The sequence below is a fragment of the Diabrotica virgifera genome, chromosome 4 (assembly GCF_917563875.1).
Source record: "Diabrotica virgifera virgifera chromosome 4, PGI_DIABVI_V3a".
Taxonomy (NCBI): Eukaryota; Metazoa; Arthropoda; class Insecta; order Coleoptera; family Chrysomelidae; genus Diabrotica; species Diabrotica virgifera.
The window spans coordinates 135,453,144-135,479,291 of record NC_065446.1 but is presented as its reverse complement, the minus strand read 5'-3'; the positions used below and the strand labels follow the sequence as shown (position 1 = coordinate 135,479,291).

At 34.2% G+C, this 26,148-nt stretch overlaps 2 protein-coding genes across 4 annotated transcripts in view; one reads left to right on the top strand and one right to left on the bottom strand.

The window, feature by feature from the left end:
* LOC114331115 (uncharacterized) overlaps positions 1 to 26,148 on the top strand; it is a 276,343-nt gene that overhangs the window by 129,489 nt on the left and 120,706 nt on the right. The gene's annotated exons all lie outside the window — the stretch shown is intronic.
* LOC114331116 (facilitated trehalose transporter Tret1-like) lies at positions 169 to 15,486 on the bottom strand. The gene is made up of 3 exons (XM_028280594.2): positions 15,226 to 15,486; positions 3,802 to 4,092; positions 169 to 1,247 (listed from the first exon to the last, which is right to left on the bottom strand). Exons 1-3 carry the CDS (start codon positions 15,290 to 15,292, stop codon positions 217 to 219), a joined length of 1,389 nt encoding a protein of 462 aa, XP_028136395.2. The 5' UTR covers positions 15,293 to 15,486; the 3' UTR covers positions 169 to 216.

The window sequence follows — 26,148 nt, the reverse complement described above, 5'->3', positions numbered from 1 at the left end:
TTGAATCCAAATTGAACTGAAGTCTTAAAAGTTGTAGAAATAAATAAGTAAATCTTATGGATCCGACTTTAATTAAGGAATTTGTACTCTATTCATATTTCCCACGAATTGTCGAAATTTGTACGAATTGTCGAAATTGCCCTCTATTGAGGGTGTTTTTAATAAAACTACACAGAAAAAACCTTTATTGATAGTTTATGTTGTAACACGCCTATATTAACAATGGTATTTACACTGACGTTTATCTTGTTCTATCTGAATAGCCTCCATCGTTAACAACTTCGTTTCTGGCAAAAATTTAGCAATAAGGATAAATTGAATCACAGCACATCCAGAGCATACCAGAAAAGGCACAAACAGCCCATATGAAGTATACCAGCTAAATAATTTTATTGCCAATGCTACAGCAACGTTTGTAATTATATTAACGATGCATAAAGCTACACTTTTGAGGTGTGTTGGGAATATTTCTGCAATGAAGATGATAGGAATGACGTGCAGTCCAACGCCGTATCCAACGGTATATAGATATACGAATACCAGCTGCAAAAAGTCTAAGGTACTTGTGTCAATGTTAGTAGCTAACTTAATATACAGATAAAGTCCGTTAAAGAACAAACAGGCAGCAGTAACACCCACCGATAATAATATTAGGACTCGTCTTCCAATTCTGTCAGTTAGGGTAAAGCACACAATGGTTATGAGAAAAAATGATACGTGGTAGATAATATTTGCAGTGCTTGGTACCAAGAAGCTGTTAGTCTCCAACAAAACCGTTTTAGTGTAATATTCGAAAGGTAAAAGTCCGCTTAAAAGCTGCGTCAAAGTCAATAAAATAGATAGCACAAGGCATTGTCTGTGCGATTTGTAGAAGAATATATCAGACAATTTTGTCTTTCCCTCGGTTTCATCGATACCTTTTTGTATATTTTCTACTCGGTCCCTTACGTCGTATTTTCCAATAAGTTTTCTAATGCTCTTTCTTGCTTCGATTTCCTTTTCAACAATTAAGAAAAAATACGGACTTTCTGGTACTAGTGGTAATATAAATAAACTTAATACTGTGACGGTAGCAGAAGCACATGCTGTGGTTGATATCGTGAATAAACTGAGTAAGATATTTTCTACTAGGACCCCAAATGCTAAAGTGGATGCGAATGTTCCAACGATGAAACCTCTTATATCAGCGTCTGCTATTTCTGTTAAGTATGAGGGCACTATAGTGAAGAGTAGTCCATCTATAATACCTGAAAAATATGTTTAAATCAAGAAATAGTTTTAATATTTGAATACACCTAACTTAAGACATATTTATTTATTCAGTTTTAGTTTTTTTTCGTTGAAGATGAAGCTGTGTCAGCTTAGGGAAGAACCTTCAAGTCGAAGTGAAACTGACCGATGCCCTGGAAGTCTAAGCACTATAATACCATCGTACCATATGATAACCAACTAAAACCCAAGTGTGTGCCTTCCACCTTATAACCAAATATGTCCGAAGATCGCTGGAGGCTGGAGGTGGAATGGAGTGGTCAGATGCTGGAATATAACGAGACGCCAAAATACCTCGGCGTACGTCTAGATAGAACTATGTCTTATCAATACCATTGTCAAGATATCAAGAAAAAAGTAAATTTTACGGAAATTAAAGGCAGATATCGAGCACTACGTTTACTAAATCTTGCCCGAGTATACTTTCGCTCCTAGAGCATCATCAGGGGCGTATCGTCAAATCAGGAAGGTATCCTTGAATGTCGTAACATTTTGTTTAAGTAAAGTGAAGTAATGGCAGAAATTAACACATAACATATTATAACACATGCTGGACAAAGGACAATCAGATTAAAATTAAATGCCGGTACTACGTCAGGTACATATCAAAGATGAAGGTATATATCTGAACGGCCTATGTATGGTGTGTGGTAGTGATAAATTAATAAAGTGATAAATTACTGTTATATGGTGACTCTTTAGATTTGGCTATCTGTTTATAGTCATCTTCTTCTTCTTTCAGTATCGTGCCCAGATTTAGGAAATGATAACTTCTATGAGATGGGGGTTTTACATCCATATAGTAATATATTATGCTACTTTATACAAATCACATTTTATGAACTTATTTCTTAGTTGTAGATTTAGTTCAGTCGATGGGAGATTAGCCGACGAATGCTACATTCAAAGAGGCGTCAAACAGGGATTCATTATATCCCGGTGTTATTTGATATCTTCGAGAATGTAATTTTTAATCGTGCTTGGCAAGATAAAGATTTTGGAGTAAAAATCAATGGTGAACTTATTTTTACTCTTACGACACTGTTATCTTAGGCGAAGTTCTAAGAGAAGCCTTCAAGGGTTATCGGATTGCCTAAAGACGACAGGAAGAAAAATAGGTTTATCATTGTTTTTAAACCAACATCTTCATCTTGCTGAACCTGTTTGAAAATGATAGCCGAGTAAAGACAAATAACAGCGGGGATAGCATGTATCCCTGTTTGATGCCTCTTTGAATGTATCATTCATCGGTTGATCTCCCATCGACTCATACGACTGTCTGCTTCTGATATATGTTTTTTATATGCAGTTCTCTACCAGCAATACTCTCGGTTCTTAAGTAAAGAGATATAGTCTGAAACTCTCAACTGAACCTATATAACTAAGACATACGTTCATAAAATGTCATGTGTATCGCGAATCATGTATTGCTATATGGATGTGAAACCTCCATCTCATAGAAGCTACCAAAACTGGGCATGATACTGAAAGAAGTAGAAGATGACAATAAACAGGTACGTCTAAATGTTGGCCACATAATCGTTTATCGCTCAAAAATCCACGAGGAAAATACAATTCCTGTAGCTGTCTGTATATCATAAATCACAAAAATGCGAGATGCTTTGAAAAAGGTACATTCAAAATTCCCTAAATAAGGGTTACATTAAATCACAGAACGTTTTTGGATTAAAAAATCCATCATCAGTGTTACTAAAAACCAAAAAATAGTATGCCTGAGCCACCAGAATGTTATGGGTAAAAATACTCTTTAAATGTTCAAAGCTGTAGTGTTGTACTACATAGTAATAAAAATACTTAATGATGTCGCAAATATTCCTGGATATTACCCACGGCAACAGAGGAATCTCCCCACGTGGTTGGAATTTAAGGATTAAAACCTCACATACTGAAGTTAAATGGCCTATTCAGTTGGCCTGGGTAATATCCAGGAATATTTGTAACATCATTAAGTAGTTTTATTAATACGTAGTATAACACAATAACTTTCATCATTTAAAGGGTTTTATACCCATAACATTTTGGTGGCTCAGGCGTGCTATTTTTTTGGCTTTTAGTAACACTGATGATAAATTTTTTAATCCGAAAACGTTCTGTTATTTAATGTAACCCTTATTTAGGGAACTTTAAATATACCTTTTACAAAGGATCTCGTATTTTTTTCATTTATCACTCCTTCTATTAATATCAATCACTGGCATATATTTGAAACGACCACACATAGATAGCTGAGAACGATAAATAACTGACAGCATTATGGTTCAGGTACACAGGTAGGCCTAATAAAAGATGAGTTGAAAACAAGACGCTTTGGCGTTAGACATAATTCTCAGAGCTTGCAAGAATTTGATGATGATAAATGGGTAGATGAGACGAAATATTGATTTATAAATTAGTTAGTTAGCTGCAAAAGATATATCTTTATAGTTTATAAAGTCTTTAATAGCTTTTTAAAGTCTTTATAGTTTTATTACCACATCAAGTAACAATTATTTTGATTTATATGAAACATACCTGCTATTGCTCTACTAACAAACAAGTTCGTCTTAGAATCTGCTACAGCTATCAAGATCCAAGATATCGTCAACGGTATCGATGAAAAATGAATAATTCTCTTTCTTCCCAGCTTGTTCGTCAAACATGCTCCTAGTACACCTCCTATTATAGACGTCAAAGGAACTAACGATACTAGCCAGGAGGCTTCATCCTTGGAAAGTTTATAAATGTTATTTTCTCCAAGAAGTGTAGGAAAAGCTGTGGAGGGCCAGCCATAATGAAAACCAAGGGAGAGAGTTCCTAAATTTGCTAAAAAACAAAATAGTATTTAGCAGTACAGTTTGTCTTAAATATTATTATTAAATAGTAAATAATTGAACATCATGATTGTCTTTGTTTTAAATTAATTTTAACTATTAATTTTCTTCATAGATATGTCTTGTTTAAGCGTGTCCACCAGGTCATTCTTTTGTGTTCTCTTGTAGTTGTATGCAATAATCAGAGTCGATCAGAGTCAAAAATATAGGCGTCTACTGTAAGTACAATTAACTGGAAAAATACCGACCTCACGACAAAAATTGTTAAAAAAGAAAGTGTAATAATAATTGTAAATACGATTTATTTGGAATAATATAAATTTGTTCAGTTCGTATCATTTTTGTAGAAAAGTTGAAAATGGCGGAGATTTGAACAAAATCAAACTGCTTTGACACCAATCAGGTCTTACGCTCTCACCTTTACCGCATACGTACTAGCTTAAATGTTGATTTTGACAAAAAATAATACAAATCAAAATTGTATAAAATTTAATTCTCTCCATTTTTGTGTAGATACATTTCTATTGTAAAACTAATAATAAACGAGATGATACGAGATAGTTCAATGATTATGCTCTAACTGTCAATGGTTTCCGCCATAACTCGGAAAATATAGACAGCACAAAAAAATTGTAATAAAATAAATTATAGGAAATCGTATTTTCAACAATTTCAGTCCTTACACTTTTTGTCGAAAAGTTGAAAATAGCGGAGATATTGAGCAAAAACGGTTCTATATTAAAATCAAAATGACAGCTAACGTAATGGCATAATTCATTCACGATTTTAAATTTAGACTACTATTGACCACCCTAAAGATTGGAAAATAAAATTTTTGGGCAGCTTGGCATGCCAGGTCAAATGCTATCTCGACTGGATTATATACTTTTGAGTCAGGTATTATTTCATGTAACGTTTCTGTATTGTAAAACAACGGTAAAACTATGAAAATCCTTTTAACCACTTAAAGTCCTATGTTTTGGCTATATCGCACCTCCGCTCAAAGAGTGTCATAACTCAAAAAATTTTAAAATCGGTTTTATTGTACCAACATTTTACTAAAACTATAAATTCCTATCTCACAAAGTGTCACGTCTATGGGTGAAGTATTTATCGTTAGATGACACTAGTGTCATTATACGATTATCCAGAATCAACGACGCACCGAACACAAACAGTGTCACATATCGACTTGTGCAAAGCATTTATCCATCTAAGATGTGTATAAAGCGTCGTTTGTCGAGTTAAAACAGTATATGTGATTACTTTATTCAAAACAATCTGCGTATGTGCTCAAGAAGAGTGATAAATTTATCACTTATTTATCTTTCTTTTTGCAGTATTTTGTGTTTCATGTTGTTACTTGTATTTAAAGTTACATCATTAAAAAGTATAAGTCTGTTAACCAGATAATAATAATGATATTATATTATGTACTGCAAGTGTCACTTTTGATAAATAATATTTCCTAAATTTTTCGTTATTTTATCTGTATAGTGGCACAACTCATTTTTTTTTAAAATATTTTTAATAGATATACTTAATACGCATTTTATAGAGCTTCAAAAACCATTGTAATTGACTAAAATGGTTATTATTCTAATTTTAATAGTTTTTGAATTAATTAATTAATTAATCTTTAACCGTCGTTTTCTCGAAACTTTGCTTTTTTGACTTATGACACTCTTTGAGCGGAGGTGCGATATGTAGGCAAATTTTCAGCCAAATCGAATATGATCTATTTTGGGAATGGAGGAAAATCTAAAAAACGGTAGGTATTTTAACGTGTTTTACACTAAAATTTGGCCAAAAACTTGTTTTTGAATCAAAATAACTTGTTATAATGTGTTATAATGTCAATTTTGAGTCATTCTATTAAAAAAATATTTTTTTCATTAATACTTTTTGATATAACACTCAAACTTGTTTAAATAAATACCAAATCACTGTAAAATCGCTAAAAATAATATTTTTAGAAAAAAGAAGAAGAATTTTTGGGCTTAATTGAGATCCAAAATTTTTGTCTGAGTGATTTGACATGGGATATACCGCGGATTTTTAAAAATAATTATTAACAATTTAAGACCAAAAATGCACCATTTTAAGAACTTTCGTCTACCAGTAAAAAGTAAAGTATTTTGAACGAATTTGGAGGTTTGAGAAAACACGTTTAAAGCTTTAAAATGGCGAATGTCGATTTACTAATTTGTTGCTTAGAACACTGCAGATATTCTAGGAAATCTTTAATTTCACTAAATTTTAACAATTATAGTAAAAGCGAACAGAGAGAGAGAGAGAGAGAGAGAGAGAGAGAGAGAGAGAGAGAGAGAGAGAGAGAGAGAGAGAGAGACTTATTGCAAAAGTGTTGCAATATTTTGCTTATAAATATTTAGAGTACCTACTACCTAACTCATTTAGAATAACTTACTTATATTTTCAAATATGGAAAAATAAAATAATTTTTCTCCTGGCAATAGGGAAAATGTTATTCTAAATGATTTTTTATTTTTATTTAGCTAAATGTCTCGATAACTAAGGTCATTGGAAAATTCTAAATATTTATAAGCAAAAAATTACAAGATTTTTGCAAATAGGTTTGGAAATATTGAAAATGTTTGTTCCTACTCTCTTCTGCTTACCCTACCCTTAAAATTATTGTAAGCTAATTATCCGTTGACAAACTACTGATTTACAAACACTTCTTCTTCTTAACGTGCCCTATCAAGTCCCCTTGACGTTGGCAATTAACATTGCGAAACTGTCTCTGTCCCGAGCTATTCTAAATAGTTGCTCTGCTTTCTTTATTCCTGTCCACTCCCTGATATTCTTCCACCAAGAGGCCTGTTTTCTACCAATTCCTCTGCGTCCTTCGATTTTATAAGTCTTACAATACAATACAATTACAATACAACGTTGCAATATTAAACGACAAAGTTATAGAAAAAGTTGAAGAATATAATTATATACTTAGGACAAAACATAATACTAAATAGGGAAATTCAAACGTAAAAAATAAAAGAAGAAGAAAGTTAGCATGGGTAGCATTCGGCAAACTGAACTATACACTCAGAAATCAGCAAATTCAACTACATCTTAAATCTAAAGTTTTGATGCATGCATTATTCCGATATTAAGATATGGGGCACAAGGCACAAACATGGACAATTGACATGGACTATTTACGAGCAAACACCCCCTTATTCGAGCCTTTTAAATCCACCCTAATTAAAAACTGAGGGATCTTACGGAATTTAGTATACACAGTCTTATAACTCTTCAAAAATCCTACAAAGTCATTTTTGAAAAATCTTTTCAACGCCAAAAATGAAGGAGCTATGTTTATAAAACGAATTTTTTTTCTAAAAATTCGGATAGTCCGCTTATGGATAATTTTCAATGTATGTATAATACCACAGAACCGGTTCGTATACTGGAAGATGACTAAAAAACTATTTGTATTTGTATTTGTACATATTTGTAAATTCGTATTTTTGTGTAAATAAATGTTTGTGTAATTCTTTAATTCTACTTTTTTTTGTATAGACCTATTAAAATATCTACTTATAAAAACTGTAATGTTTTTAAGGGTGGTTTTTAAGGTTTGAAATATTATGATATTATATCCTAAAGTATAAAACAATTATTATTTAACGAATCAAAACCAAATTTTACCCATATTAAAGTATACAATGTTTTTATATAATTTTTGACAATAAGGGGTTGTTTACACCCCTAAAAATAATCAACGCCCTTAAGCATGATATAGAATATGAAGTACAGGGTGAGATGATCCTAATCCCAAATGTTTATGTAAATCGATGCAAGCCGAAATTATTATTTTAGGATAAGTAAATTTTTTATATATAGCTCCAACAAGGGCAGTTTTAAGGGTTGAAATATTATGATAGTATATCTTAAAGCATAAAACATTCATTATGTAACTAATAAGAACCAAATGTTGACAATATTAAAGTTTAAAATGTTATTTTATAATTTTTTACAACTAGGGGTAATTTTCACCCTTAAAAAACCAAAAGCGTACAACGGCTCAATATAGAAAATGAACTAGAGGGTGTAATGAGCCTAATCCCAAATTTTTGTACAAATCGATGCCGGACGAAAAAATTGCGAGGTTTTGCCATTTTTTCAGCTTCATTTCCTCGACTAAAAGGGTTATAGTTGAAAAAGCTTGAACGGGTCACTAATCACGAGTGTATGCAAATTTTGAACAGCCATATCTTAACCAATTTTTGTCTTACGGAAAAATTAAATGAAACTAGCATATTTATAATGGCAAAACCTACATTTTTTTACGCTTTAAGATTTTTCTTATCACTAATACTTTTTAAGTTATTTTGAAAAAATGAAATTTTTCAAAAATTTTTAAGAATTTTTTTTTACTATAAAACCAAATTTTTTCAAAAATAAGCACTTTAAACCAATCAAACTTACAGTACTTTTTTTACCAAAAAAAAGGGTCAACTTTTTTTTTCAGTGTAACTCGTTTATTTTTGATGCTAGAAACTTTTGTAAAAAAATTATAAAGCTTTTTTTAGATACTTTAAAAATATTAATAAGCTTTTCCCGAAAAGTGCTTAATTTTTCGGTGATTTCGCGTTGAAATATTCGATTTGGAATTAGACGAATAAGAACGTATTTTTCATGAGCTACACCTTTGCTTTTGCTCAATTTATAGACTTTACTGATATACCATTTTTTCGTTTTTTTATATGCTACACTTTTTCTAAGAGTATTATTTTCGATAAAATATTTACTTTTTGAGTTATTTGAGAAAAACCGCCTGAAAACGTAGTTTTTTTGTCGAAAAATCAACATTTTCAATCGCGAATCACTCGAAAAGTATTGACTTACTTAAAAAACTTAATAGAACGAAAGTTGCTTATGATCTGTCAATTTATCCATTTCCGGGCTTATTTTAAACACAACTTTTTTAACCTCCGATAAGGGGTGACTGTCACCCCCCAAGTAAAAGCAACCAACGGTACCAATTCAACTTTAAAGTGGAGGGTAAGTAGAACCTAAATCCAAATTTTCATTCAATTCGGAGTTGCCCCTGAAAATTACCCTCCAAAACGGTCATTTATTGGGCTACATGGATAAGACAGAAAACCAAAGTCACCGATGTGGTACAATAGTATATTACGCAACGAGCATTTAATGATGGTCATTATGAAGCGAGTATGAGGGTCACGAAACGAGCCGTATGCGGCGAGTTTCTTATAGAGTACGAGCTTCATCATGATAATTAAATGCAAGTTGTATACACTATTTTTTCTATGATCATTCACAACAAAAAATTTATTCAAATTTATTAATTTTGTAACACAAATAAATTCAGTAGTTTGTCAGTTTGACGGTTGGTTTACATAATATTGAGAACTGTCAATGCGTATGTATTTGACTCGCCATTGGTCACTGCGCGTGTACCACCTTTATCGCGAATGCCATATCGCGATTCTATTGGTTAAAAATCTGTATCTTAATGAAAATCTGTATCATAATGAAGTTCATTACATACAGGTAGTGACATCATAATTGATATATTATAGTATGAGAATTGAAAAAAATCATTAAAATTGAAATGGGAATACGCTGGACATGTATCTATCTAAACAAATGGCACAGAACAATTCTAACCTGGAGACCATACCAACACAAACAATCCAGAGGCAGACCTCCTATGAGATGGACACATGATCTGAAACGAACTGCCGTGAAAAATTGGCTAAACGTAGCGTACAACAAAACACAATGAAAGGAAGACTTAAAGAGGCTTATGTTCAGATGTGGACGTGAATGGCTAGACGAAGAAGAAGAAGAACAAGTTGAAGAATATTATATCGGTCTCCACTTACTACGTGTCCAAAATAGGCTATCTTTCTACATTTGAAATTATCAAGCAGCTCGCGAGTAGCATTCCCTCTCTTAAGGACTGCCACATTTGTCAGCATAGCCGTCCATGGTATTTTTAGTGTACGTCTGTAAAGCTACATTTCAAAGGCCTACAAACGATGAATGGTAGACATTTTTAATGTCCATGCTTCGACACCGTATAAGAGGACTGACAAAGTGTAACATTTAATCATACGCTTTCGAAGTAAAAGTTTTAAGTTATTATTACAAGAGAATGACTTCATTTTTAAAAATGTTTGTAAAAATCTTTATCTGGATCTAGTTTTTCAGTAATATGGCAACCAAGATATTTAAAACTGGGTACTCTTTGAATTATATGACCATCCACATATTACCGTGAATCTTGATGTGCTAGACGGCTAAACACGATTTATTTTGCTTTTGAACAGTTTATGTTTAGGCCAAACTATCTTCCCACTGTGTCAGTGGCATTTAAAAGGCATTGCAATCCATTCATGTTATCACTTAAAATAACTGTATCACTGCATGTCCGATTGTATTTGTTAAATAAACAAAAACAAATACTAAGGCCAGTAAAAACAACATTGTAATTAAGAGGTTTAAGAATAGGGTATCAAGGAGCTACGTTGATGCTCCTTGGTAGGTAAAAAAACAGCTGCATCCACCGAGAGTAGAAGATGGATGCAGTAGACTAAATAATTGCCAAATGTGCCAGCAGACACGAACAATATCTACAACATGTAAATATCAAGGCCATGTAACTCCTCGAGAACATATAAATAGAGGAAATGCTCAAGAGGACAAAACTCTTCAAATTATTGAAGTGGAAAAGGTAAGTAAAGGACAAAACTCTCCAAGAGGGAGGGGTAAAAGAATTAGAGGGCATTAAGAAAATTAAAATATAGAAAATCTCCAGCAGAGGACAGAATATCGAACGAACTGCTAAAGTATGAAGAACAAGATCTCACTAAACAATTATTATTAAAACTAATACAAATATAAAAAACTAAGCAGAATCCCACAAGAATAGAAATCAAGCATCCTAATACCTCTCTCACAGTCGGTGGAGGGACCAAAAAAATGGGCTCCCACAGTGAAGTGTCCTCGCGCCTATTATATACAACATATACACCAACTACCAACCCATAAACCAACAAACAAGACAATTTATTTACGCTGATGCTACAGCTGTGGCAGCTCAAGAAAGAATCTTCAATGAAGTCGAAGGGAAAATGACACATGCCCTGGGAGACAGCTCTATACTACGATGAAAATCATCTGAAACCCAATCCCACAAAAACCCAGGCATGTGCACCTTAGAAACAAGCATGCCCGAAGGCCGCTGGAGGTGGAATGGCATGGTCAGCTGCTGGAACACAACGAGACGCCAAAATACCTCGGCGTACGTCTGGATAGAACTCTGTCTTACCGATACCACTGTCAAGATCTCAAGAAGAAAGTAAGTGCCAGAAATAATATCATCCGCAAGCTAACTAATATAAAATAGGGAGAACAACCACACACTCTCCGCACTTCTGAGTTAGCATTATGTTTTTCGGCTGCAGAGTTTGGAGCACCAGTATGGGCAAACTCTGCTCACGCAAAGAACGTCGACGTGGCTCTAAATGAAACGGTTCGTATAATATCGGGTTGCCTGAAACCGACACCTATCGAAGAGGTATACCCCTTAGCTGGGATTGCTCCACCACCTATTAGGAGAAGTTCACGTCAGCGGTAGAACGAAAAAAGCAGGAGACGGACCGAAGACATCCCTTATATGACCACCACACTCAGCCAAGTAGACTAAGATCTCGGAAAAGCTTTCTGAAAACATCAAAATCCATCCCCGAAGCGCCAGAGATGCGCCGAATACACCTATGGCAAGCGTCAGTTACCGCAACACATTTTCCTCCCTCAGAGGAAATGTCTGCTGGACACAATTTACCGTATCCGACTTGGAAAACGCTAAACAGACTAAGAACCGGCATTTCACGTTGCGCTAGTAACCTGAAAAAATGGGGATACCAGGAGGACGATACATGCGACTGTGGCACGGTTAAGACCAGCCGGCATCTACTATCATGCACAGAGTTAAGAGGAGAGACCTGCTCTTTGCCTGCACAGAAAAGACTTAATTTGAGCAAATGACAATGTGACCAACCATTAAAAATACAGAATTTAAATTTGTTGGTGTTCCGGACAGGGAAAGTAAGTAAGTATACCTTTGTTTAAAAAAGGAGACAGATCGCACCCGGAGAATTACAGAGGAATTAACTTATTAAACACAATATTAAAGTTAACATCCAAAGTGATAATGATAACAAACAAACTGAATGAAATTATAATATTAGCAGAAGAAAAAAGAAGTTTTAGGTCGGGAAGATCATGCACCTACGCTCTGTTTATAATGAGGCAAGTTCAAGAGAAATGATTACAATACAACAAATTGGCATATTTATGTTTCGTTGACTTTAAGAAAGCATTTGACAGCGTCAAATTAAAGGGCGTTACTCATTTGTTATACTCAAGAGAGGTACCTCTAGGAATAATTAAAACGATCGAAAACATCAACATAACAACACAATATGACCCAATTTAAGCTGGAAATGGGGTAAGATTCCCTGAGTTCTTTGTTGTTCATCCAGGGCACGGACGAAATAATAAAAAAGTAAGAAATTAAAACGGATACCAAACGGGAGAAAAAAAAACTTAAAATAATCTGCTATGCAGACGATGCAATACTAATCTCTCAAAGTGAATATGATTTACAACGTATGCTGCACCAATTTAATATAACCGCCACAAGATTTAACATGTTAATTTCCCCAAAAAGACAAAATGCATGGTTTTTTTTTGTGTGAATTTGATGGCCTTGGCTGAGCCAATTAGCCAGGCATTTTGTTATTTTAAAAACAAACAAATTTGATTTTTCAATCAGAGGAATTTTTTCTGTATTTCTAACTCTAAATACATAACAAACTAACATTATTATCTACAATTATTATCTAAATAATACTCTGTTTTGGTTGTTCATTTTTTTTGTGTAAATTTTTATTTTTTTTTGTATTTTTTGTTGTATCTTTTTAATTTTATAATTTGTTTTTTTTATTATTTTTTTTATTGTTATTTTTTATAAATTTGTTTTTTTACTACGCTAAGACGTAAACCCGATTCAACCTCGCGGAGGTTTACATCTTCTTAGTTTTTTTTCTTTTTTTTTTCTTTTTGCCTTTTTTGCTTTTTCTGTTTTTTTCTTTTTTTGCTTTTCTTTTTCTCTTTTTTTGTTCTTTTCTTTTTTCAATTATAATATACAATAATTACTTAAATCTACAGGGTTTAAAAAAATAACAACAAAACAAACATGTTTGTTTTGTTTTAACAAACATGCCTGCTTTAACAAACATGCCAAATGCATGGTTATAACAGCAAATATAATAAGATGTAAATTGGAGCTGAAGGGTCAAATAATAGAGCCAGTGATAAGTTTAAAAACTTAGGCATCACACTATCTAACTACGGAAAGCTCGAAACAGACGTGGAAGATCAAGTGAATAGAGCAAGCAGAGCCGCAGGTTGCCTGAATGACACAATATGGAGAAACAAAAATATCGGAAAAGAAATGAAAGGCAGAATTTACAAAACAGTCATCAAACAAAGTCTTCGATAAAGTCAAACACCAAATGCTGTATGAAATCCTAAGAAGCAAAAACATCGACAGTCGCGACATTAACATCATATCCAGGTTGTACTGGGGACAAACAGCAAAAATCAAGGTTGATAATGAGCTAACCGAAGAAATTGAGATTCGTCGAGGTGTGCGTCAGGGTTGTGTGCTTTCTCCACTACTATTCAATATATATAGCGAAACAATATGCCAGGAAGCGCTCCTAGAGCAAAACATTGGTAAGAACATTAACGGAGAGTTAATTAATAATATACGATACGCTGATGACACGCTAATAGTAACAGATAACCTAGCAAATTTACAGTATTTGATGGAAAAAATAAACACTCATACCAATAAGTATGGTCTAAAACTGAACATCAAAAAGACTAAATTCATGATTTTTACAAAGAAGCTATACACCAATATGAATTTAACCATAAATAATCAGCCAGTTGAAAGAGTTACGTCCTACAAATATTTAGGGGTTTGTTTCACTGATACTAATGACCAGACAAGAGAAATCAAGAGGCGAATTGAGATAGCGCGACAATCGTTTGTCAAAATGAAAAAGTTCCTATGCAGCCGGGACATAAATATAAACTTAAGAATGAGAATGTAAAGGTGCTATGTTTTCCCCGTTCTGCTGTACGGCATGGAAGCTTGGACTCTGAAAAAGATAAACATCAAAAACATTGAGGCATTCGAGATGTGGTGGTAACAAATCAAGATGTTTTGCTGAAGGTGGGGAAGGAATGCGAAGTCATAAAAACCATACAAACGAAAAAACTGGAGTATCTAGGCCACATAATGAGAGGAGAAAAGTACTCTCTGCTTAGACTCATAATCCAAGGAAAAATCACGGGAAAGAGAAATTTAAGGGAGTGGTATGGGTGCAGTTCAATACAGTTGTTAGAGCTGCAGCCAACAAAGTTAAGATTGCTGTGATGGTAGCCAACCTCCGATAGGAGACGGTACTGCAAGAAGAAGACATCAAACAAATAATGACATATGCGACAGAAACACGACCTGACACAGAGAGGACAAAAATATTGCTCGAAACAGAGGAGATGAACATCCTTCGAAAAATAGATAGTAAGACACTATGTAGCGGAGCTAGAAGTACAGATTTACGATGGAGATGCAATGTGGAAAACTTTAATAACTAGGTAAGAAACAGAAGAGTAGAATGGAATAACAACAACTTACTGGTGGCACATTGAAGAAGGAGACAGAAGAAGAAATAAATTCCCAATGTTCATAGAAGCCAAGAAAATGGACATATAATAATTAGAATAACAATTATTGTTCTATTAAAAGTAAATGAATAAAATAATAAAACTGTGGAATAATACCAATAATTTTTGGTTAAATAAGTGATAACACTTTATCTATATACTATAAATAAAGTGCATAACCTTTAACAACACTATTATTTTGCAGAAACTAGTGGGAACGAAAGCGATCACTTTTTGCCATAAAACTAGAAATCCTGCTCGTATTTTATAAAACTTTTAGGCACAAAAACTAAATCAAGTTTTAAATCAACAAATAGTTAGCACTTACCACCGACTGCAGCTATGTATTGATATATCCTTGATTTGAACTTAGGACCTTCGATAGCTCGTTTCATTATCTCTTACGAGTCACGGTCACACATTGAATGAGTTTATTTACGTGATTTTTAATATTGTCTTTTACTTTTCTGGCAATACCCCGCAATATCAATTAGGCCAGTTGTTTCTCATTAAAAGATTCAGAATTACTACCATAAAACCATAAAAGGAAGTATCCATAGTTCACAAAAGTGGTCTAGAAGTAACAAAGAACTCAGTACTAACTAGACCACACAAAAGTGGTCTAAAAGTAACAAGCAAGATATTATTCACCGCGCCTTAGCAAGACGAAAACAAGCATATTATTATACTTTCGGCTTTTTATTAACTTCGGTTAAAAATGTGTAACCGTAAGTGCCACACTCTAGTCGCAGAAATAGAACATGAGATATATAATCATTGCGTATTGAATAGAGCCGAATAGAGTAAATCAGAAGTTGAGTTCGAATATTTAGTTAAGGTTTTGATATAATTTCTGGTTGAAAAGTTATGACTGGAAGTTTTGCAAAAATGACTCAAAACTACTGAAATCGGATATCAATCGACGCAAAGTTACACGCAGACACGCAGAGTTCTAATATCGACTTGCTGTTCTACTTCCGGTCACCTTGGGTAAAAACATAGAACTTACGAAGTCCAAATTGCTTGTTTTGCGTATTGCAAAATGTGAATTGCTTACAGACCGAGTTGGTCCTGTCGATGAGTCGTTATAGGCGCAAGTCCGAATCTGAAATCTACACCGTATCACCGGTGTATCTGATGCTGTTAATGCCGTTATCTTGACTCCATCCTTGGAATCTTTCGTATAGGAATATATTGTCAGATTGAATTCTTTTACTTTCTTATTGTCCGACTACCTTTTCACTATGTATTTTGAGAAAATTCGTCCTTCGACATACGTAAGATAAATAACCAAAGCTGCCACTACAAAAAGCGGTGATACTAAATTGGATATAATGCTGGAGTTTGATAAATCGATTTACAAAGTTTTACGACGTCTGTCGAAACCCAGTCGCTATCCATCTCTATACCTCCAGGCGTCTTTAAGTCGCTGTCTCTAATTTCTCTGTCTACGCCTTTTCTCCAGCTTCTTCTTGGTATTTCACATTTTCGATGTCCCGGCCGTACCCAATTTAACAGATGATTTGATAGTCTATCTTCTGTCATCCTCCACGACTTACCATATAAGTTGTTTTGTCTGTATCGTCTATATTATTGTGTTTTAGTGTGTTTTACTTTCATTACTTCTCTGATTCGGTCATTTGTGATTCGTTCTCTCTTAAACTTTCTAGCGGATCTTCGCAAAAGTTTATTTCAGTGGCTTTTAGTATCTGCTTTGTTCTATTTTTTATTTGTCAGATTTCACTGCCGTAGGTTATAATGCCCCGGTTTATAGTACATATTATATAATTTGTGTTTATTGGCTTTCGATATCGCCTGACCTATATGAACCATGATTTTGTATCGGCCCCTACCGTCAATATCGTACTCCCCCCTATGTACGAATATATAAATTCTGATTTATTTATGTTTACTTCTAGTTCCCGTTTACTCTATTCTTCTCAGAGCCGGATTTAAGGCAGTGAAGGCCTCTGGGCAGAATTGTTGTGAGGGCCCTACTCTCTCTCTCCTGTCGTTTCCCCATTACTGAGGATCGTGATTTCTTCCAATATTCCTAACAATGTTTCTCCATTGGCCTCTATCTTGTCTCTTGTCCATTGTCTCTAGGGCCCTACGTCCTACCATTAAAAAAATGTTGATCTATTGTTATAAATATCTATATTTTTAAATACAGTAAAATTTAAAATTAAAATTTGTTACAGTAAAATATTAAAAATAAACATAGTAGGATGTAGGGTGGAAGTCCGGATACTTTTCGAGATTTTTTACTTGAACATTCCTTGACTATGTCGGACATGTCTTATTGCTTTAAGACATCGTGTTCAATGCTCATTATAGAGAGATGATTCAAACGCTCTTGGCCCATCATAGACCGAAGTCAATTTTTAATTAACTTAAGTTTTGAGAATTACCTCTCCCCACTACAGTTAGTTGGTATCAGAAATATAAACGAAATATCACCTCAACATTTGGAAACGCATCATTCACATTCTTTTCTTCTAGTAATCGGTACATTTAAAGTTCTTTGCTTATATTTAATGAGCAGATATCATCCTCTTTGAAAAATTCTACAAATTGTATTAGTTCGACACCTAGGATTTCATCTAAATCATTGCTATAGATGTCAGTGCCTAAGCTTTGATAGCTCTGAAGCTAAATCTTCTTCTTCATGTGCCGTGCTTAATTATCGAGCATTGGCTATCAAATTGGCTATAGTAATTTTGTTCACGGCAGCTCGGAAAAGGGATGTAGAGGATCTGTTAAACCATTCTCTCAGGTTTTTAAGCCATGACGTTCTTCTTCGACCTGCCCCTCTTCTTGCGTCTACCTTGCCTTGTATTATTAAATAAAGTATATTATATTTCTCTGGGTGTCGTACAACATGGCCAAAATATTGTACCGGGTGTCCCAATAAGAATGGCTCTCGGCCATATCTCAGGAACCGTTTATAGTACAGCTTTGGGAAAAAAAAATTTATAACAAAAGTTGCCTCGAGAAAAGCCTGGAAATTATTTTCATATTTGTAAGTCCACCGCTAGAAGGCGTAATTGAATATCAAAAATTTAAACATCAAAATTTTACAAAATTTACATAATGAAAGGGCACTGAAAATCCGATCATCGTATTCTTCGTAAAATTCTGCGAATATTTGATTTCACAAGTGTAACTCTACCTTTGCAAATAAGAGGTGAGGGTGACTGGGAACCTTGTTATGAAAAATGGCTGTAAGTCCGGTTCTGCTTAATCGATTTTTGCAAACTTGGTCTCGTTGAAAACAGATCTTTTTCGTTAATGTAAGAGTTATAATTACGAAAGAGCCTAGTAAGTAATATGCCAGCTAGGGGGCGCTATTTTATGTTTTTCAGAAATCTAGTTTTCTTTGGAAAATATTAAATACAAGTATGCACTTTTAACCCTGTATTACAAAATTAGACCAAATTATCAACAGAATATTGAAAACCGCATGTCGATACCTTTTTTCTATCTCTAGATATCTTAAGAAACGTATAAATTGTAAACAAACTGATAATGTCAAAACAAAAGTGAAAACAGGTAGTGTGCTATGGAAACAAATTAGAGCGGGACACTTGCGGAGTGCCAACAGAAGTGAATATTTCTCATAGATTCAATTATATTCGGTTCGATTCAATTTGATTCCATTTAATTGGATTTAATTTTATTTATTATAATTATGCTTATAATTTAATATATTTAAAATATACCCAATTTAATACATAATATATATGGTTTGTCAAACGTAGGAAAGAGTTTGAAAATCTTACAATCGCCGAAATTTTTAAACTTTTTGCTACTTTTGACAAACTGTATTAGTGATTTTACCAATTAATTTTAGAATTAACAAACTTTCAAAAGAAGTTTTACTTCAAATTTGATAGTGAATTTAATTATTATTATATAAAATGAATAGGATGTTTAAAAATACAATTTGAGGATAAGTAGGTTGAAAGGAATAATGTAATAAACAAATTTTAAAAATTCACTTTTGTATAACAGCCTCCCCTTTAATGAGAGTATCTAAAAATAAATGAACTCTTCCATGCATTATTTACGATTCAAATTTACACGAAGTATTTACTATATTTCATCAGTAATTAAATTTTTAAATTAAAAAATATCGGTTACATTATTAAGAAAAATAATAATTTAAAGCTTTATGTATCTTTATATCTTATTAATCCTAATTTTAACGGGTAAAATCATTAGTATATAATATTATGTATTAAATTAGATATATATTATATATTTATATTAAATTATAGATATAATATATATTAAATAAAATTAAATCTAATCGAATGGAATCTAATTGAATCAAACGAATATAATCGAATCTATAATAAGTATTCACTTCTGTCTGCATTCCGCAAGTGTCACGCTTTAATTTTTTCCACAGCACACTACTTGTTTCCACTTTGATTTCCGTAACTTCGTTTACAGGAGACATCATCAGTTATGTTTAAAAATTAACACGTTTCTTAAGATATCTCGAGATAGAAAAAAGGTATCGACATGCGGTTTTCAATATTCTGTTGATAATTTGGTCTAATTTTGTAATACAGGGTTAAAAGTGCATACTTGTATTTAATATTTTCCAAAGAAAACTAGATTTCTGAAAAACATAAAATAGCGCCCCCTAGCTGGCATATTACTTATTAGGCTGTTTCATAATTATAACTTTTACATTAACAAAAATATCTGTTTTCAATGAGACCAAGTTTGCAAAAATCGATTAAGCAGAACCGGACTTACAGCCATTTTTCATAACAAGGTTCCCACTCACCCCCACCTCTTATTTGCAAAGGTAGAGTTACACTTGTGAAATCAAATATTCGCAGAATTTTGCAAAGAATACGACGATTGGATTTTCAGTGCCCTTTCATTATGTAAATTTTGTAAAATTTTTATTTTTAAATTTTTGACATTCAATTACGCCCTCTAGCGGTGGACTTACAAATATGAAAATAATTTCCAGGCTTTTCTCGAGGTAACTTTTGTTATAAAATTTTTTTCCCAAAGCTGTACTATAAACGGTTCCTGAGGTATGGCCGAGAGCTATTCTTATTGGGACACCCGGTACATATATGTGATCTATAATAGCGATAACATTTTGAGTCCTAAATTTCTCCTATGTTGTTATTTCAGGCTCTTGAGATGTTCCATAATCAGTGGAGTGTGTCGAATATTCCGTAGTCATTTTCTATGTGTCGAATAGTCTCGACTTCGCTTACCATCGCGCCTCGCGTCTCATATGTTTTGAAATTGTCAGGTCTTAACTGTATAAATTCTTTAAGTGATCTAAGTGCTGCCACTCCTGAATTAAGGGCAATATTTGGATCTTGGAGAATACGACTTGGACTGTTTGTTTTCTCTAAGATTTCATTCCAAAATATTGCAAATATTCCTGTTTACAGTAAGCACATTCGATTATATAAACAATTTGTATCGCTACAAGTTTTAAATTAGTGCTTCTGAAATTTTCAATGTTTACTTTATTAGTCTATCACTTACTTTATTAGTCAGTATCACTTCTGGATAACCACCTAGTACAGTGGTTCCCAACCTTTTATGTCTGGAGACCCACCTTCTGAGGTTTTTTCATATTCGCGACCCATCCCTTACCCACAGACAGGCGCCACTTCCAGATTGTGCACAGTCATTGCACGCTACTCAGCTACTGTAAGCGCCACGTCGCGACCCACCTGAAATTCGTTCGCGACCCACTAGTGGATCGCGACCCACTGGTTGGGAAACCCCGATCTAGTAGTATTTACTCTTTTAGGAACAATAATATTTCTGCCACGGTCTGCGTTGCTGTCGCTTAAAGATGCAGCTTTTAAACATTTGATTAACAAGTTGTGTCTATATGTAGAGAAAATAAAAATACATATAGTTCTTCTAAGAAATCAGATAATGCTGTAGCAGCTGAACGACACTCAGCTGCAGCTTTTGCAACTAAATTTAGAGAGTGGACGGCACAAGTGTTTGTATAAAACAAAAATTATGTGAATAATTTGCTGATATTTTTTTCGTTTTAGGCTTTGTGGGGGCCCCCGGATGTGGGGGCCCCGCACAGCTGCCCAGCCTGCAACCCCTTAAATCACGCCCTGATTCTTCTAAGAGTTTCCTTGTTATGTATTCATGTATTGTTGTTTCGTGGAAGACCCATTCCTTCACATTTACTTTTCTATGCCTTTAATGCTTATTCAATATACATTTTAAAAAGCGTTGGCAAGAGGCAGCAACCCTGTTTTGGCCTTTAGTTACCTTGCCGTTTTCTGGGAGTTAATTCCGTATTTTAACTCGAGAAGCTGTATTATTATATATTTCTTAATTATAAAAACAACAACAATAATACCAATACAACAACGTAATCAAAGTTAGAGCAGAAGAGCAATTCACTGAAAATATTCGAACACCGGGAGAAATTAGACAAGGCGACAGTTTAAGCCCCTTCTTGTTTAACCTACTCATGGGCAAAATTATAAACAAAGTAACATCTATTAATCTCGCATATACATAGAATGGGCAACAAAAGAATTGGTATGGTGTGTTACGCAAATGATGCAGCAATTATTGTCGTATCAGAAGATGATCTTCAAATACAGCTATTTCAGTTCTTTCAAATAAGCCGCTAACTAAATATGAACATTTCTACCAACAAAAATAAATTCATTACTATAGCAAAAGATCCGCTGAGATGTAAGTTAGCGGTTGAGAGCAACCCCATTAAACAGGTGATGCAATTCAGATATCAAGGCATAGATATGTCAAGCACCCACGACCCAGTAAAGGACCTGAGGAGTCAGATCAACAAAGCATCTGCATTGTCAGGATGCCTGCGGGAGATAGTCTGGTCAAATCCGTATATGCGCACAGATATTAAAATTAGAATCTACAAGACTTGCATACGACCGATCATGACATATAGCAAAGAAGTGCGCGAAGACACCAACAAAACGAAACAGCTGCTAAGGGTCGCCGAAATGAAAACCCTAAGAACAATAGTGGGGAAAACAAGAAGAGATAGGGTGAGAAATACAAACATTAGAGAACAATGCAAAATTCAAGATATTGTAAGGTGGGGAAGGCAGCGCAAGAGGATGTGGTACAACTATCTAAGACGAATGGATGAAAATAGACTCCCAAAAATTGCCCTAGAAAATAACCCATCCGGTTCAAAACTCCCGGAAGACCACCTAAAAGGTGGAGGGATAGTTGGCAATCTACCTCCCATGAAATTAACCAGAGGCACCAGAAAGCCAGAATTAAACAGATCGAAAGATCTTCAACAAGTAAAAAAGAACAAGAAAAACTTTAATAAATATACCTCTTAATTCCTAGTGAGGTTCTTTTCTATTAACCCTCAGAGCACCAAACTTTTTTTGTGACGTTTACCAATCGGGATCCCAAAGTGGGGACCCCAGTTTGTTTATTTGTGTGGTGCCATAACACCAATAATAATTATTATTTCTTTAATACAAAATATTTAAAGTCGATAGAATGTCTAACGTTAAACGCCAAACCGGGTCCCAAAGCGACCTCCGCACATATTTTATTGAATAAATAAATATAAAATATTTTTTTTGAAAAGTGTTATATAATTAATATTGGAAAAGGTTAAAATGACACATATATTAAAAAAGGCATCATAAAAAAAAATTCTGTAAAAGGCTATTTCGAAAAAACACTTGCTGGAGTCTCTTTGAGACTCCGGCTGGTGCTCCAAAGGTTAAGTGCGTAACGCAAAATAAGTGGTTAACTGTCGATCTTCCTGCTTTAAAACTTGTTTGTTTTTATGTTTTATATATTTGTATTCTCCTTTGATCGTATTTTTCAGTTATGTTCCATATACCCAATTTATTTATTTAGCGTATGGCTTAAGTACATCACAGAATACATTTAGATTTATGCATTATACAATGCATCACAAACAGATGTCCAATTTTTTTATATATTCGATTGACCCTTCGGTTGCCATTACAAAGTCTATAGGGTCGCCTGTGTATGCTCTGCGTGGCAGTCCTGAACACTGCGACTGATCGTCTGTCTTGCAGCGCCGCAGTCACAAGAAGGCGAGGGGAGTTTACCCCATCTGTAGAGGGAGTCGGCGCATCTTCCACAGTTTGTTCGAATTCGATTAAGGGCTGCCCAAGTCTTACGGGGACGTTCAAATTCGCCAGGTTTCCCTATGATGTCCGGTAGACTATGGTAATGCGGATCTGTCCTACTTTCCCAATCTTCTCTCCATCGGGTATTTAAGTCAAAGTTGGATTGCTGCAGCGCTTGAGCAGATTGTAGAGGGGGTAACCTGGATCGGAGACGGTTTCCAAGAATATCGGGGATGTCGTTGTGGACTAGAAGCTGGCGACTGTCCATTATTTTGTTATATTCTTTAACCAATGCATGTTCGCGGCGTAGGTTGGGTGGTACTATATTACTAAGGGTAGGTAGCCACATTGTAGGGGTGGGCTTAATTAGCACGGTTAGGTAATAGCACGGTTTAGTTTGCTGTCGACCAGGTGGGTATGCCTGCTATTTAGCCACACTGGAGCACAGTATTCTGCCACCGGATATATCAGGCCAAGAGCAGAGGATCTTAATGTTGATGCTGTGGACTTCCATGTAGTGCCGCAGAGTTTCTGTACTATATTGTTGCGTGTTTTCAATTTTGTTGCTGTTCTCTGAATGTGAGCGTTCTATTTAGGGTAACCCCAAGGTATTTCGGGTATTTATTGTGTTTTAACAGCTTGTTATAAAATTACACTCGCAATTCTCTGTTTGCCAGCTTGTTGTTGAGATGAAAAGCTGATACTTCAGTTTTTGTAGTACTTGGCTGTAGTCTCCATTTCTTAAGGTATTCGCTGAGGATGGATAAGTCATTCGTGAGAGTGATTTCTGTAGTTTCTAAAGATTGGTGGCTTGTTGCAAGGGTCCAGTCGTCAGCATATCCAAACTTCCGAGATTTGGTTTCAGGCATGTCAGCAATATAGAGGCTGAAAAGTAAAGGGGCAAGGACAGAACCCTGTGGAAGACCATTGTTAAGTTTCCTTATACCCAAATGAATAAGAAACAGAAGAGTAGAATGGAACGACCACATAAGCCGAATGACAACAAATAGAGTAGCAAGGACGGCGAGGGACGTTTCTCCAATAGGAAGACCATCAGTTGGAAGACCACAAAAACGACGGAACGAGAATTTACTGGAGGCACATTAGAAAAAGAGACAGTCATGTTTACAACAACAAAGAAGAAAAATAAGAAGAAGAAGAACAGTGCAGGATAGTCACATTCCACTTAAAATTTTTGTATGATTTTTAGAGGCCATACTTTAAAAGGACGGTTATAGATGGATATAGAAACCTTAATAAATGATAATGTGTACAATTAAAAATAAACAGAGAAACATATTAAAATATTTTTTTGCTTAGACTGGCCTATAACAAATATTTTATCAAAGGACCAGGTTTGAAAATATCAACACTAATATTTTGGTTGTGCTTCTTTACAACCTTTACAACTTATACAACTAATTTGTATTATATGTTTTGTTTTGTCTTTATTTTATATTTTGTTTTTTTTTATTAAAAAACTATTTTTTTATAAAGTTTATAAAACCGAACGATAAGATAAGTGTTCATTAATAAGCGTTTAAGAATAAGAAACCTTTCTACGTTTCAACAAAATTCTTTCTAAATTTAAACCCTTGAGGTAAATGCATAAAAACATATTAAAATATTTTTTTGCTTAGACTGGCCTATAACAGATATTTTATCAAAGGACCAGTTTGAAAATATCAACACTAATATTTTGGTTGTGCTTCTTCACAACTTATACAACTAATTTGTATTATATGTTATGTTTTGTCTTTATTTTATATTTTGTTTTTTTTTTATTAAAAAACTATTTCTTTATAAAGTTTATAAAACCGAACGATAAGATAAGTGTTTACTAATAAGCGTTTAAGAATACTAAACCTTTCTACATTTCAACAAAATTCTTTCTAAATTTTAACCCTTGAGGTAAAAGCATAAAAATTAAGTTATTTAAAAATGTTATATTATAACGGCTGAAAAGTGCAGAAATCGAAAAAACTTCAGTATTTCATCAAGAACGACCAAAATTACTATTGGTATTTGCGGACGATATCGATCTAGTAGGAAATACTATATTTATTCAGAATGAAGGAGACTTTCGTCAGGTTCGGGAAGGGGCAGAGAAAATGGGGCTCCTAATTAATGAAAACAAAACTAATTATAATATTTCTATGAGCCGCAATAGCCGAAACTGATATAGAATCAGACAAAACATCACCATCGAAAACTTTAACTTTGAGAGCTTCAGAGAATTTTGAGTATCTTGCAACAACAACAACTGAAGGCAATCCTCCTCCTTCTCTATCCTCTATTCTTCGTAAGGATGTGGTGACGTTGTGATATTCAACGTATGGTTGCTATCCATTCTGTTCTGTCCTAGGTGCGATGAGCTGCTTCGGACAGAGAGTTACCGGTGTACACTTTATTTGGTCTAACCATAGGAGTTGCGATCTTCCTCGGGTTGCTTTACCGTCTACTTTGCCTTCAACTACTAATCTCTCCATACCTCCCTTTTTCCTGGTGATGTATCCAGGATTCCTCAATACATTTAGTTTCCTCAATTCTCTGGATTGGTGATGAAAGTTATCTTTAATGATTTTATCTCACAATAAAACACTGAAAAACGTTTGTTTTCTATACTTCCACAAAATTTATTACAACTATGTTATTACTACAGCTGTTTCGGCAAAGTGCCTTTCTCAAGTGATATATTTTACAATGTGTTTGCCTTTTTAAGTCTTTAACTGAAGAGGTTGATGAGTGGGGAGCTGTTTGTCTCGAGTTGGTCATTCAGAATTATATCTGTATTTTTCAATTTATTAATTTCCATTGATTCTAAAAGTGACAGCTTAAGGCCTTTATTTTGAATATGTAGAATTTGAAGCTCTTCATTGAAAGAATGATTATGATCTAGAAGGTGAAGTGCGTATGTAGAAGTGTCTGTTTTTCTATTGTTGAAAGCCCTTTTGTGTTCTGCTATCCGTTTGTCAAAAGTTCTGCCAGTTTGACTGATGTAAGTTTTCGGACAGTCACCACAAGTTAGTTTGTACACACCACTCTGTAGTTGCTTTCTCTTTCGGCTTTTATTGTTTTTAATATGTTTGCTTAAGTTGTTGTTAGTTCTGAAAGCTGGTGTT